We start from the raw sequence: 14,647 nt of genomic DNA, 5'->3' as shown, positions 1-14,647 counted from the left end.
GTGGCTGAGACGTGTTAGGATTCAGTGAACGTGCTCCGGATCAGGATCAACAGAGCTAGGTTGTGGTTTCAGGTTTGCTGTTGGGGAACTCAGGTATCCATCAGGAAATGCAATAAGTTAACTGTTCTTACATACTTCAGTGATGTGGTGAAAATAAATGAGATAATAATCACTGAGTGGTTTGAAAATTCACTCTTTAAAAGAGGTGAGAATTGCATATAAAATATGGATAATAGCCATTTTCATATTCATAGTTTAATGTAATCTGTGTGCCTTCTGGTTTTGTTTTTGTTTTTCTTGATTAAGCTACTACAGACTTCAAAATCTTGTTTTGAACAAAACCCAAAACACTTTGTGTTGAACTGTATCAAACTACCTGATTTCGTCTTTGCCCAGCTGTTCTGTTGACCGTGTCCATTGTAATATATCATTCACAGGTTCATTTTCAAATTAAATTCCTGCAAATGAATAGATGAGATTTGTTGGGCTGTTTAAAGCATCTTCTAACATTTCAAAATATGTGCTTTAAAATTTTTTAAGTTGATGGAATTGGGGAAAAAATGCATCTTCCTGTTTTGTCTTGTTGTCCTTTCCTGTTGGCATGTCCCAGCAGGGCAAAATAAATTCCGTCTCTTAATGAGATGTCACATCAAAGTTAGAGGCAAACATGACCTGAAGCCATACAGCAGATTTACATAGTCTTGCCTTGACAGAGCTGTCTTCCCACATTGCTGAGGACGCCATCCATCAGTAATTCAGTTTAGTTATATTTGGTTATGAGAAAGCAGCCACTTTGTTTTGAGACTTTGATTCTTAATCATAATTCACAAGATGAAGTAACTTATCATTACTGTGGTGCCTGTAACATATCAATAAAAGGGGAAAGAGGGAAGTTTCTCCTCCACTGTGAATATTTTATTATTTCTCTGATATTTCCCTGGAGTTTGATATTCTTCTTCTTTGTATTAAATAATACTTTTATGGTTATATATGTAAATGGTATAATGTTGCCAGGGGAAAAAACCCACTGAAATAAGTATGGAAATTCACTTGAGTTTTCCATGCTAGATACCTGTGAACTAGTTAAGAAAACACCTCTGCCTGTTAAAGTTGAACGACCCTTATAACCAACCACCCTTTGTTATACTTCATGTCGGGAAGCCTAACGGTGTAATGTATTTTGTGGAGTTCTGCAAGACTTGCTAGGTATTGCAGGAGATTAAAATGGCTTTACTTAAATAGACATTTGCCTTTTAGTATTATGGTAGAAAACCTTTTTTTTTCTCCCTAATGCCACATATTTTAAGCAAATTGAAAATTAACACTAAATTCTAAAAATAGTTTCTTTTATTTTTAGCATTGTTGGCATTTAAAAATTTTAATCTAGTTTCAGAGGAGATGACCTGTGTTTCCTGGGTAAATAAGAGCATTTCCATGTGTTTATCCTAACATGATGGAAAGTACATGGACACTGAGCAACTCGTAAAGTGGCTTCAGTCCTGACACAACGTTTTACTGTGTGCGTTTGAACATTTCACTTAATAGTTCCAAATCTCAATTTTCCAGGCTGTAAAATAGAGATAGTCACACTAATTTTGCAGAATTGTTAGGAGAATCAAATGAGATAATCAGTGCTATGCCTAGTCCATTGCCTGGTATATAAACTTTTTATTTTGAAAAAAATTTAAATGTACAAACAAATTGCAAAAATGGCACCAAGAGTTCCATGTGCCACCCAGCTTCCCCCGGAAATAACATCTTACATAACTGTTATACAGTTATCAAATCAAACAAGTTAACGTTGGTTAACTGGAGATTAATCAGAGAGCTAATCTCCGTTAGCTGGAGATTTTGTTCAGATGTCACCAGTTTTCTCACTAACGTCCATTTGCTGTTCGAGGTCCCACCCAGCATCGCACCTGGGACAGTTTCTGTCTTTCCTGGTCTTTCGCGACCTTGATGTTTTTGCAGGGAAGTGGGCAGTTTTTTGGTAAGGTTATCTCTCATTTTGGGTTTATTTATGTTTAGATTGAAATTATCCATTTTTGGCAAGAATTCCACAGGAGTGATGCTCCCTCCTGATTGCAACGTATCAGGGGCATGTGATATCAACATAATTTATTACTGGTGGTATTAACCTTGATCACTTGGGTCAGGTGCTATCTGCTGGGCTTCTCCACTGTAGAGTTACTATTTTCTCCTCAAAGTGTCTTGGGGGAGATATTGTAGACCATGTAAATATCCTGTTGCCCCACTAATTTTAGCATCCCTTGGTGGATCTTGCCAGCAGCTATTATTAGTATGATGTTCTAAGTGTTATTTTCTTTTTCCCTGTCCTTCTACACTTATCAGTTTGAATTCTTCTGTAAGGAGAAGCTGTCTCTTCTTCCCCTGTTTATTTATTTAGTCAGTTGTTTATGTCAGTACGTGTCCATTACTCTGTGAATTATACATTGCACTTTGCGGGCTGCAATTCATTACTATTGGTGTTCACTTTATTGCTCACATTGTTCCAGCTCTGGCCATCGGGCGCTCTCCCAGGTTGGTCCTGGTGCCTCTCCGCAGGCCCCGTGCTCTCTGAGCACATCCTCTCTGGCACCACAAGATGCTCTGGGCTCCTGTTGTGTTCTCCCTGCCTTGGTCCTAGAATCAACCAGTTCTCCAAAATGCCTTGTTAATTCCCTTGAAAAATAAAGTAGCCGTCTGTCCCTCAAAATACCTTTTAATAACTCTTCATAGAATATTTCCTGTATTTCTCTTTTGATCTCCAGATGCAGCCTTAGGGGATTCAGTCTTGCCAAGTGGGAATTACTGGTTCCTAACCTTTAGAAAAGAAAGAAAACACTTGCCTACAACAGGAGGCAACAGATCCGTATTCATCTTCTTTTTGTCCCTGAAATTGTAGAGGAAAAATCTGGCTTCCCACTGTAAATTAAAACTTTATCTCATGCCCTTTGTCATTTCAGGGAATGATACATTCTATAATTTATTTCCTTTAAAAATCCAATGTAATTTTTTCTTTTGGTCATCTGTTATGTAGCCAAACTTAGATGATTAGAAGATGACATAGAATCGAATAAGTGAAATATTAATTGTATTACTGTGACTCTGGGAAAATCATTGAATCCTTCATTATGCTGGAGCTAATTTTATAATTATGATGGAAATAAGAGTGTGCTAAAGATCTTGTCTTTTTTGTAGAGAGTCTGATTCATTTTTGACATTGATAGAAAAAAGTGCTTTCATATGCTCTGAGTAACCACTAGAGGGTGGTCATGGGTAGCCAATTACCCATTTGCTATTTTTTCAAGACTGATGCAGAAGGATTGACAATAAAGGTGGAGAGGGGAGTACTAGCAAGTGGAATCAAAAAGAAAACTGGAGTGAAAATATTAATATTGTACAAAATTCAGTACAAGAGAAAACTATTAAACAGGAAAACAGTTATATTTCTATATGTTGATAAAAGGTGTACTCCACCAGGAATATATGACAATTCTGAACCTTTATGCACCCAGAAAGATATCATTGAAATATATCTATATATGTAAATATTTAAGTGTTTATTATAAAAATATTTAGATATTTCTTAACATCTGTAAGATGTTAAGATGTAAGAGTTATATTTTTGCAGTCATCCTGGCAGCTCTTCAGAACCTTAGATTTATTGCACATAATATGCACAGTAGGTTGGTTATAAGCAGTATCTTGAGGCATCTTTTTAATGATAAAGCTAGATCTTTAAAATTCTGTCATAATAGAAATTCAGTTCTAGAAAATACTAACACTGTGGATTAAGTACCCAGATAACATAATGTAGAAAAGCAAAGTATGAAAAAAATTTTGGCAAAAACTAAATATGGGAAAATGAGTAAATAGGATAAAAGTAATCTAGCAGAAGTTAAATAAATGTACGTTTATTTTGACTTCAAAATGTTTGTAAAAAATCCGTACTGTATCTATGAAGAGGGAGCCTTTCCTTGAGCAGTGAGAAGCTCTCATCAGCTCACTTCTGTGTGGTCGCTGATTGCAGGCTTCGACAATGTTTTCAGTTTGCTTCTCTTGTTTCCAGTGAGTGAAAAGACCAGTTTATGTGGGCTGAGCCAGCTTGTCTTGGACCAGAGCATCAGGCAGCCTGCTCCTTTGCTTTTCTTTTTTTTTTTTTTTAATAAGGATTTTTTTTTTTAATTTTATTTATTTATTTATTTATGGCTGTGTTGGGTCTTCGTTTCTGTGCGAGGGCTTTCTCTAGTTGCAGCGAGCGGGGGCCACTCTTCATCGCGGTGCGCGGGCCTCTCACTATCGCGGCCTCTCTTGTTGCGAAGCACAGGCTCCAGACGCGCAGGCTCAGCAATTGTGGCTCACGGGCCTAGGTGCTCCGCGGCATGTGGGATCTTCCCAGACCAGGACTCGAACCCGTGTTCCCTGCATTGGCAGGCAGATTCTCAGCCACTGCGCCACCAGGGAAACCCTCCTTTGCTTTTCTGTTGGGGTTTGTTTGGTGTTGGCTCTTTAGCTACCAGTGAGATAGAGACTAAGTTGACCACCTTTTAAGGGCTACTAAATTTAGTCTTTTAGGCTATAAGTATGTGATTCAGTAAATGCTTTTACTTTAGTGAATGAAGGTTTGTCTGTGGTTTCTGTCTTCAAATGTTGGGAAATTATATTTGGAATTTTAATAAATTTTCATTCACTGTTATGTTGGTGGCATCCATACCAGTGAATAAAGCAGATTTTCTAAAACAAGCATTTCAGGTGGGATGCTGAAAATGCTATCACTAATCTGTCCTTTCCTAGTATCAGGCAAACTGGCTGAACAGTTGGAGATCTTTTTTTCTGTTTTTTTTTTTTTAATTGAAGTATGGTTGATTTACAGTGTTGTATTAGTTTCAGGTGTACAGCAAAGTGATTCGGTTTTTTAAATATATATATATGTATACACACACACATTCTTTTTCATATTCTTCTCCATTATGGTTTATTACAAGATACTGAATATATAGTTCCCTGTGCTGTACAGTAGGGCCTTGTTGTTTAAGGTGATTAAAGGCTGATTAGTGACCCACCTCACAATTCTCCCAGCCCATCTCCTCTCAGTTGAATTGTCAAGGCCTCTATTTAAATAATGTTAAGATATGGTATTTAGCGATGGGAATTTGCCAACTCTCCTTTGTCACTGAAAACTAGCAGAATGATCAGTATAAGATTTGCTTTCGGTCCTCTGGTGGGGCGATCTGATGAGCATATGTACAAGGAAGATGCTCAGTGGTTCAGCCTCGTGAACAGCTGCAGTTTGCTAGGCTTCACGCTGGCCTTGGTTACAGCCTAGACCGAGAAGTACGCAAAGTAGGCAGTGCAGAGACAAGGGTTCTTTCCCTCACTCCCCCTGTGGTTGAGGACTAAACCCCCTGCTCCTTGCTTTCCTACACCCTCAGGGCTGCATTAGATGCTGGCTGACGCCTGCTCCAGCTCTTAAATTCCGACTGATGAGGAAGCTACATTTGCTGAAACTCCAGGTGCAGGTGCCAGGGAGGTGAGCGATGCTGTGTACTGCATCCTTCCTCTCTGCTTTCATACCCCCTTTTCCCTGATCTTGTACCCCAGTTCCTTGTCGTGTGCCACCTAGAATGGTAGAGGGGACAAATATCAAGAGTGCCTAGGGCTTCCCTGGTAGCGCAGTGGTTAAGAATCCACCCGCCAATGCAGGGGACATGGGTTCGAGCCCTGGTCCAGGAAGATGCCACGTGCTGCAGAGCAACTAAGCCTGTGCGCCACAATTACTGAGCCTGCGCTCTAGAGCCCACAAGTCACAACTACTGAGCCCACATGCCACAACTACTGAAGCCCATGCGCCTAGAGCCCATCTGTGCTCTGCAACAAGAGAAGCCACTGCAATGAGAAGCCTGTGCGCAACGCAAGGAAGAGTAGCCCTCGCTCGCTGCAACTAGAGAAAGCCCACGTGCAGCAATGAAGACCCAACCCAGCCAAAAATAACTAAATAAATAGATTTATTAAAAAAAAAAAAAAAAGAGTGCCTGGTAATTTGGAAGCATGATGAAAACTTTTTAGTGTTTCTTCATTTCAGATGGTTAACTTCAAATTTACCATTTTTAATGATTCTAAAATCATGGTTAATTAGGAATTAAATAAATGCTATGTGAGTGGCTTGTTAGAGTTACCATTTCTCTGAGAGTAGACTCCTTTCCCTGGTATACAGTAGAATCAGAAACATTTTGTTTAACTGTGGTTCAGTGTGATTTTCAGATGTCCCTGAAGCAGCTGAGTGACAGCAGGGAAGCAGCCTACAGATGCATGTTAGCCATGGATAACTGACAGTTGCCTGTATTTATTTATTAATTTTCTCCATTTATAATTTTGTAGTAGTTTCTAGAAAGTAAAAGACTAAGATTTTTAATTCCATCTCTTTTCTACTAAGTAATTGAAATAACTAATCATTTGACCTCTTGAAATCTTAGTTTGCATATTTATAAAATAGGGATACCTAACTTCCATACCTTACAAGTAGTAAAGGGTCTAAGAAGAATCATTTCGTCACCACTAAATATCTGTGGAAATGTAAGCTATTACTATTGAAACATCACTAAGCATAACTTTGGTTTTATTGCTAAAAACAGTAGTACAATTATACTAAATTCTCCATTAGGAATTTAGAAATGATGTTCTTTATTTAATATCTGAATGAATAGATACAGTTAGAATGATGGAGATCACAGAGCCCCAGGTCACAGAAGACCATCAAGTCTTGTTTTCTGAGTCCGTTTGGGTACAGTCCTTATAGCAGAATACGAAAGAGACAAACCAACCCACTAACCCCACACCACCTGCATTCATGAACACAAAGCTCTCCACTTCCCTCTGAGGATTATGGCAGGTTTTTGATACACAGCTGATCTTTCTTTTGATCTATTGGCTCCACTGAAAGTGATCTGCTTAATCAACTACCTTATAAAATTACATAGGATCATTTTATTCAATACTTTTTCTGTGGATTTTTAGCATTTCACTAGTTTTCATTTTCTAACAAAGTGGGGAATCAAAATTTTAAAATTTTAGCGTGACGCTGCCTCAGGGGAAATTTGAAGGAAAGAAAATATGCATGTTCTCGAGTCTAGAACTGAAAATGTTCTCCATGAAAAGGGAATAGGATGTGAACATTTTTAACTTTTTAAGGAACCTCCATACTGTTCTCCATAGTGGCTGAACCAGTTTACATTCCCACCAATGGTGTAGGAGGGTTCCCTTTTCTCTACACCCTCTCCAGCATTGGTTGTTTTCACACTTTTTGCTGATGGCCATTCTAACCAGCGTGAGGTGATACCTCACTGTAGTTTTGACTTGCATTTCTCTGATGATGAGCGATGTTGAGCATCTTTTCATGTGCTTGTTGGCCATCTGTATGTCTTCTTTGGAGAAATGTCTGTTTAGGTCTTCTGCCCATTTTTTGATTGGGTTGTTTTTTTGATATTGATAACTCAAAAATATATTCAATTCAAAGCTTATTCTCTGCTAGAAGCTATGCCACGTGCTTTATGAAGATGAGCTATTAGCTCATCTTCACACCAGCCCTGCATGTGAAGTATTCCTCCTTTATCTTTATATACTGTGTAAGGGAATTGTTAAGAAGACGATGAGTCACCTGCCCAAGGTCACACAGCTAACGTGTGGTAGAGACAAGATTTAAACTCAGGTATTTGACTTAAAGCACTTGTCTTAACTATCAGCCTTTGGTCTCTAAGTCTCCTTCAGTGTGTTGTTTGGTTAGAATGTATATGATGTTTCAGTGACCTCAAAGAGTTAAACTGTGGCTAAAGTTAAGAGTTAAAGAGAACTATTTGCAATCTGTAGGTGACTGATTACAGAATTAGTTTTACAAATAATTGAGTAATTTCGTAAGTAAGCCCTTAAAGGGTGGGCATTAAGTATTAAATGCCTATGGCATGCATTCTGCTTATTAACATTGTAAGTAAAGCTTTAGAGAAGTGACAAGAGAAGAGATAATCAACGATCACAAGCTGTAGGAGAGTCAGCAAGAATGTGTGTCAAGGAGAGACCATGGGTGGTTTCACGTCCTTCCCCAAGTGCAGGTCTGTTTACACGTGTGGCCCTGCTGCTGAGCTGTGCCTTCCTGTTGGCACTTGTGGCAACTAAACTTCCTGGGGTCCCTCGTGATGATGTGTGGGATGCTGGATCTGGGCATTGAAGGAGGGCCCTTTGTAGTTGGCAGACCTGCCCTTTGTGTGTTTTTAAATATGTAAATTAGAATTCCAAATTCTTGTGGGTAGGAAACAACTCACTAAAAAGGGATTGAAAATGTCTCTGTTAAAAATTACCATATCCTTATCCTGTTCTCTGCCCACATATATATGGTTGTTTTGCCTCACTTAGGTCAAGAAGATTTTCCTTTTTGAATATAAATCTCTCTCTGAAGGACACTTGGTTTGCAACCATTCTCACTTTACTGTGCAAGCTAAGCTTGACTTATGAAAGGCAGGTTTTGATGTTCTGACAGTGGGAGTAATACTTGGTCTGCGGGCTTTTCTTGGTAGGATAGACTTTCTTCGAAGGAGGACCATGCACTGCTCATGGCAATTAGAGGTTTACTCATGACCTCTGAGAGGATTTGGGTGTAAATACTATAAGAAATGTAATAAGATGCAGTCGCTGGGCCCCAGGTGGAGCTGGGGTGGGAGGTAGACTTGTGAGGGAGACTCCAAAAGAGACGGGTAGGAGCAGGATGAGGATGCGCCTGCTTCATCATGTTTCTTGAGTTCCATTGGTAACATAGTGGCCCTGAAAATAATTCGCTGCTGACTTGAGCAGAAATGCAGATTGCAGTGCCACAGGACTAATTTGGAAGGTTGCCAACTTCCACTCAACCGCCTTCAGGCCTGGTGTTGATTTTCTGGCATTTCCCGTTGCTGGCTGGAGTGGAATGGAGGAGCCAAGGCGGAAAAGAGTGTTTCCACCTGGTTCTCACCCCCTCTTCCCATGTGAGTCTTACAGTTGTTCCTTTGAGTTGTGAATGTGGACACCTGGAAAGTATTCCCTAAAAAACATTACCCAATAAATGTACCTTCTACACAATATTTCAAGAGTTTGCCAGTCTGAAAACTAGAGAAGACAGTTTGTATGATAAATATGTGAATAGCCGGAAAGCTACTAGGTCCAAATTTTAGACCTATGTACACATGAGCGGGAAGTAAATTGGAAAGGAAAGGGAGGGGAAAGATAATAATTACAGCTTTTCTTCCTTTAGAGAGAGTAGCTTTTCATTACTTTAACATAATGGCTGACCGAAAAGTTCTTTCAGTGTTTTCTGATGAATGTACAGAAATCTTATGTCTAATTAAATTCAATTCATACCTGAAAGTTTGCACAAGGAGATTGATTATAGTTAATGCTTATGACTAAACAAATAGAAGTTGTCCATAAAATATGTTTGCTAGAACTTTTAACATTCTTGTTTTCACCAGTGAAATTTAATGATAATTTGAAAATTTTCTTTCTTGAAAGTTTTCTGTTAGTTGAAATGCCATTTGTTTTCCTGGTTGAAGATTGCTTGTGGGCAGATAGGTAGTTATAAAACTGTAAGCTACTGACTGCTGAAAATTCCAGCAGTCTTTTTTTTTTTTTTTTAAGTAGAAATTGATAAACTGATTCTGAAATTTATATGGAAATGCAAAGACATAAAATAGCCAAAATAATGTTGAGAAAAACCAAAGCAGGAGGACTTACATTATCTGAATTTGAGACTTACTCTAAAGATTTTGTAAAGAAAACAGTGTGGCATCAGCAAAAATATGGAACTATAGAGCAAGGGAATAAAATATCTTCAGTAAATGGCGTTAGAAAAAGTGTTATCCAATTCACATGGGGGTGAAGGATACCGGATATGCCATCCAAAATACGCTACTTTGGCATGATGACTGAAAAAAATGCACAATGTGAGAGTTGAGAGTTAAGTTTTATTTGGGACAAAATGAGAACTATAGCCTGGGAGACAGCCTCTCAGATAGCTCTGAGGAACTGCTCCAAAGAGGTGGGGGGAGGTCAGTATGTATGTGATTTTAGTGATGGGGGTACATGCAATCAAGCACGCATTTCAGCAGAAGGTTGCTGCTCATCACGAGGAAGATGCAAGAAATTAGGCTCATAAAATTAGGCTCATAAAATCTTTACCTGGAAGTATCTAACTATCTGAAGGCTTGTTCACAGTTATACCAGAGCACAGAGTGCCTCCTTCCTGATCTCAGCCCTGAACTCCTTTCAAGGGGTGTTGAAGGTCAGCAACTGCAGTGGCCAGTGACCTCATCCTTGTAGAGGCAGATGGCAAGTGACAATTTCCAGTTGGCAGGCATAAGGATTATTTTGAGCTAAAGGACGAGCAGATGCAGGAAAAGCTCTCTACCTCCCCTAACTGCCTAAGGATACAGTATAAATTTCCCCTCTTATAAAGGAAATTTACATTTGTAATGACATCTCTGTACCAGGAAGAAAGCTACCCAAGTCTTATCTGCAGAACAAGCCAACCCTTATTTACCCTGTATTTCCTCCCCTCCCCTTCTCAAAACTTGCTTCCCCAACCCAGAATCCCTAAACCCCTTTTCCTTGATTTAGCCTAAGATGATGTTTAAACTTCAGTCATCAGCCTACCTCCTTGAGTCGTATCTCTTTGTACATGTACTTATGTACAAATGTAATTAAGTGGGTTTTTTTTCCTTGTTAATCTGTCTTTTATCAGTTTGATTCTTGGGCCCCAGCCATTTAACCTAGGAGGGTAGAGGGAAAAATATTTTTCTTTCCCTACAGGGGATAAAAAGAGAACACACAGAAATTAACTCGAGATGAATCAGGACCTAGACTGAAAAGCTAAAACATTATGGCTTCTAAAGGACAATACAGAATATCTCTGCAACCTGTCTTAGAGAGGGCACAGAGAGCACTGCCATAAAAACATGATTTAATTAGCGTTCATCAAAAATAAAAACATCTGCTCATCTTGTCAAAAAGTAACATCAAGAAAATAGACAAGCCACAGACTGAGAAAATATTTGTAACACCTATATCTGATAACAGGTTTGTATCCAGAATATATGAAGAATTCTTTCAATGGAATAATTGTCAACCCAGTTTCTAAAAAGACTTGAACAGACGCTTTACAAAATAAGGCATATCACAGCCAAGAAAGCACGTGAAAAAGTACTCAACAGTGTTTGTCATCAGGGAAATGCAGAATGAGATGCCACTACCCGTCTGTTATAATGGCTAAAATGAATGAAATTGACACCACCACACTTTGGGGAGAATGTGGAACTCTCATGCATTGCTGATGGGGTATAAAATAGTACAGCCATTCTGGAAAATTGTTAGCAGCAGTTCTACTCCTGTGTATTTATCTGAGAGAAATGAAAATAATGTCCACAAAAGTCATCTGCAAGAATGTGCATGGTAGCTTTATTGATAACAGCCCCAAACTGGAAAAGCCCAGGTGTCCATCTGCAGGAGACTAGATAAACTACCTGGTATATTCATACAGTGGAACAATCTGCTGATACATGTGACGATACATGTCATGCATGGATCAGTCTCAGAAACATGAAAAGACATGAAAAGGTCAGACACAAAATACTTAAGACTGTACAATTCCATTTATGTGAAGTTATAGAATAGCTAAAGCCACGGTGACAAAAATCAGACCAATAGTTGCTTCTGGGTGTGGAGGGTGGGGAAGAATGCTGAGAAGGGGCTCAGGGGGGCTCTTGGATGGTGGAAACATGCTGTCTCTTGATGAGGGTATGTGTTACATCAAACTGTAGACCTGAGATCTGTGCATTTCACTAAATGTAAATTATAGCCTCAAATTTAAAAATCTCACCCCTAAGCAACAAGGACCTACTATATAGCACAGGGAACTATATTTGATATCTTGTAATAACCTATAGTGGAAAAGAATCTGAAAAAGAATATATATATATATATATATATATATATATATATAATTGAATCACTTCGCTGTATACCAGAAACTAACACAACATTGTAAATCAACTATACTTCAATGAAAAAAAAATCTCACCCATAAAAACCCACAGTATTTTCCCATCTCTTATTCTGATTCTCTGTCCTGCTTTCCTTAAAGTATTAGACAGCTTAGACCCACTATACTGAGCCTTTCAATAAATATGGGTTCCTTTTTTCTTCTTATCCCACCCATTTCAAAGTCCTTCCTATGTCATTACCTTGCGTTTTGAACATGAGTCAGGAATTCCAGGCAGGAGGCAATCACAGTAGTTCCTTCATCAAGCATTTGCTGTCAGCTTGTTTTGTATAGTGAAAATCCAGAGGAAGGCATTAATTAGTTAGGAGACACTTCAAAAGTAGAATAGGCAGGATGTGGGAATTCAGGGAAGACTAGGATAAAGGGGGTAGAGAAGATGATTTACATCTAGCATGATCTTTGGAATCAAACCAAGAAATGAGCAAATCGATTATTCTTCTCAGGAAAGGATTATCCTCATCTTTAAACATATAAACATAAGCTGTCTCTAACCTGAGAAATGTGTTTCCTTTAAGTTTTGCACCTTTAAAAACCTGTAAAGGACCCAAATGTTATATTGGTATAAATGTACATCTGCCTGTGAATGCTAAATTTATTTTAGAAAAATCACTTTGTGCTCTTCGGTTCCAGCGGGCACTGTTGACACCACCAGTACAATGCTGGCTTACTTTGTCTCTTCTTTCTTTTTCCTCTAATCAGTTTGATAAAGGCTACTCTTACAATATCCGTCATAGCTTTGGAAAGGAAGGCAAGAGGACAGACTATACGCCTTACAGTTGCCTGAAGATTATCCTAACCAATCCACCAAGCCAAGGGGATTATCATGGTAAGTGCTTCCTCTGGATGTGTCTGTGATATACAGAAACCCAGGAGCTCTGTAGGAAACACTGAAACAGTGGAATGATTTTTGCATTACTAAGGGGAACGGGTTTGTAGCTTGTGTCGGTCATCAGGTCAAGCCAGAGCTCCACTAGCTTCTAGTGGTATGTCTTCTTATTGGGCTGGGTCAGCACAAGAAAGCGGTTCTGCTGTGCTCCACTTTGTGCTGGAGTGGGCTCTTTAGTCCTCTGTCCCCTTCACCTGCTATTCTCTTTCTCCTGTTCTGCATGTGTCTTAGAAGGCTGATGCGAGTTCTTCAAAGCTTTTTAAAATTGAGTGCCTCGAATTTTGGAACAGTAGATTGATTAATTTTCAAAGACTACTGAGAGAGAGTGTGTTTTATTCTCATTACTATCATCTGATTAACAAAGATTGAGGGATTTAACAAGTCACGGTTTCAAACATCTATCAATTTGCCTAAGTTGTAGGTTAAAAAGAAAGTTAATCTGTTTTCTGTAGATTTCTGAGTTTAACACCTTTTTTCTAAAATAGTTCTCTGAGCGTACCTTGAAAAGCTCCTCACTTGTCTGGTATGTGAGAGGATGATTTAATAGTCCATATTAGTTAAATTTTCTATATTACCAAAGCTGACTGCAATATGTGTCAAAACTTTTTCTTGTTTTAGCATCTTAAATGAAATTCTTTTTTAGAAGATCACGCAGTTGCAGGCTGTTAAAGATCAAAAAAATCTCAAATGGAATTTTAAGAAAGATGCTTCATGTGTCCAGAGCATTAGCATTTAGTAGATGCAAAGGTGGCCAGTTCTGGAACACACAGTGAGCGGTTTTCACCGCTCGTGTCAGGCACTTACGGAACTTCTAGAAATACAGGCTCAGGCTCAACCCTCAGGCGCATAAACTCAGATTTATTTGCTAGTTCTCTGGGAGATTTTGGTCTTCTAAACTTTGAAAACAACTGACCAGATACTTGTGGTGAGAAAGTCTGTAGCTTTTCCCAGTGGCCACACCAGGGAGTAACTTATACTGAGCTTGGCCAAGTGAAACTCCCAGTGGTTCTTCTGTCGGTTTCCAGGTCCTCACATTCAGCACTTACTTAGTTGATTTTTATTAGCTTAAAGACAGGATTTTATATTTCTTCTTCTTGTTATTGTATCTTATTTATTCTGGTCCATTCTGTTTGTTTTACTTTGTTTTTAATTTAAACTCTATCAGCTAGAAAATAATACACAGCTAACTCTTGAACAGCAGGGGTTTGAACTGCATGGGTCCATCTTACACGCAGATTTTTTCCAACAAATATATACAGTACTACACGATCCGAGGTTGGCTGAATCTGAGGATGTGGAACCTCGGATACAGAGGGCCAACTGTGGGACTTGGGTACCTGCAGACTTTGGTATCCCGGGCAGGTCCCAGAACCAGTCCTCTGTGGATGCTGAGGGACCACTGTACTTAGCAGACCCTCAACGAGCTCGTATTGTTTTTTAGACACATTGATCTACCCTTTCTTTAAGTGAATAAGCTTTATTTTTGTGGAGCAGTTTTAGGATCACAGCAGTACTGAGCAGGAGGTATAGAGAGATCCCGGGTGCCCTCTGCCCCACACTTGCTCAGCTGTCCCCATGTCAGCATGGCCCGCAGCAGAGGGCTTGTCCCTATGAGCTGAGGATGTGCTGTCTGCCGCTGTTGGGTGTAGCCAGTTGTGGATATCATTTCTGTCCCGGAATGA

The 14,647-nt window shown here is 39.1% G+C and overlaps 1 protein-coding gene and 2 long non-coding RNA genes across 6 annotated transcripts in view; 1 reads left to right on the top strand and 2 right to left on the bottom strand.

Moving 5' to 3' along the window:
• Positions 1 to 14,647, bottom strand: part of LOC309608005 — a 702,496-nt gene that overhangs the window by 280,906 nt on the left and 406,943 nt on the right. The window lies entirely within an intron of this gene.
• The window catches only part of LOC309608012, a 336,604-nt gene that overhangs the window by 204,362 nt on the left and 117,595 nt on the right, over positions 1 to 14,647 (bottom strand). The window lies entirely within an intron of this gene.
• Positions 1 to 14,647, top strand: part of PRIM2 (DNA primase subunit 2) — a 320,025-nt gene that overhangs the window by 228,780 nt on the left and 76,598 nt on the right. For all 4 annotated transcript variants that reach the window (XM_082347208.1, XM_082347210.1, XM_082347211.1 and 1 more), the window contains one exon: positions 12,779 to 12,905. In XM_082347208.1, coding sequence (XP_082203334.1) covers positions 12,779 to 12,905 — 127 coding nt within the window. The remainder of the gene's footprint in view (positions 1 to 12,778; positions 12,906 to 14,647) is intronic.

This window comes from Balaenoptera borealis, assembly GCF_965194805.1.
Source record: "Balaenoptera borealis genome assembly, chromosome: 12".
Lineage (NCBI taxonomy): Eukaryota > Metazoa > Chordata > Mammalia > Artiodactyla > Balaenopteridae > Balaenoptera > Balaenoptera borealis.
The sequence above is the reverse complement of the archived record's forward strand: the minus strand, read 5'-3'. Positions and strand labels throughout refer to the sequence as shown.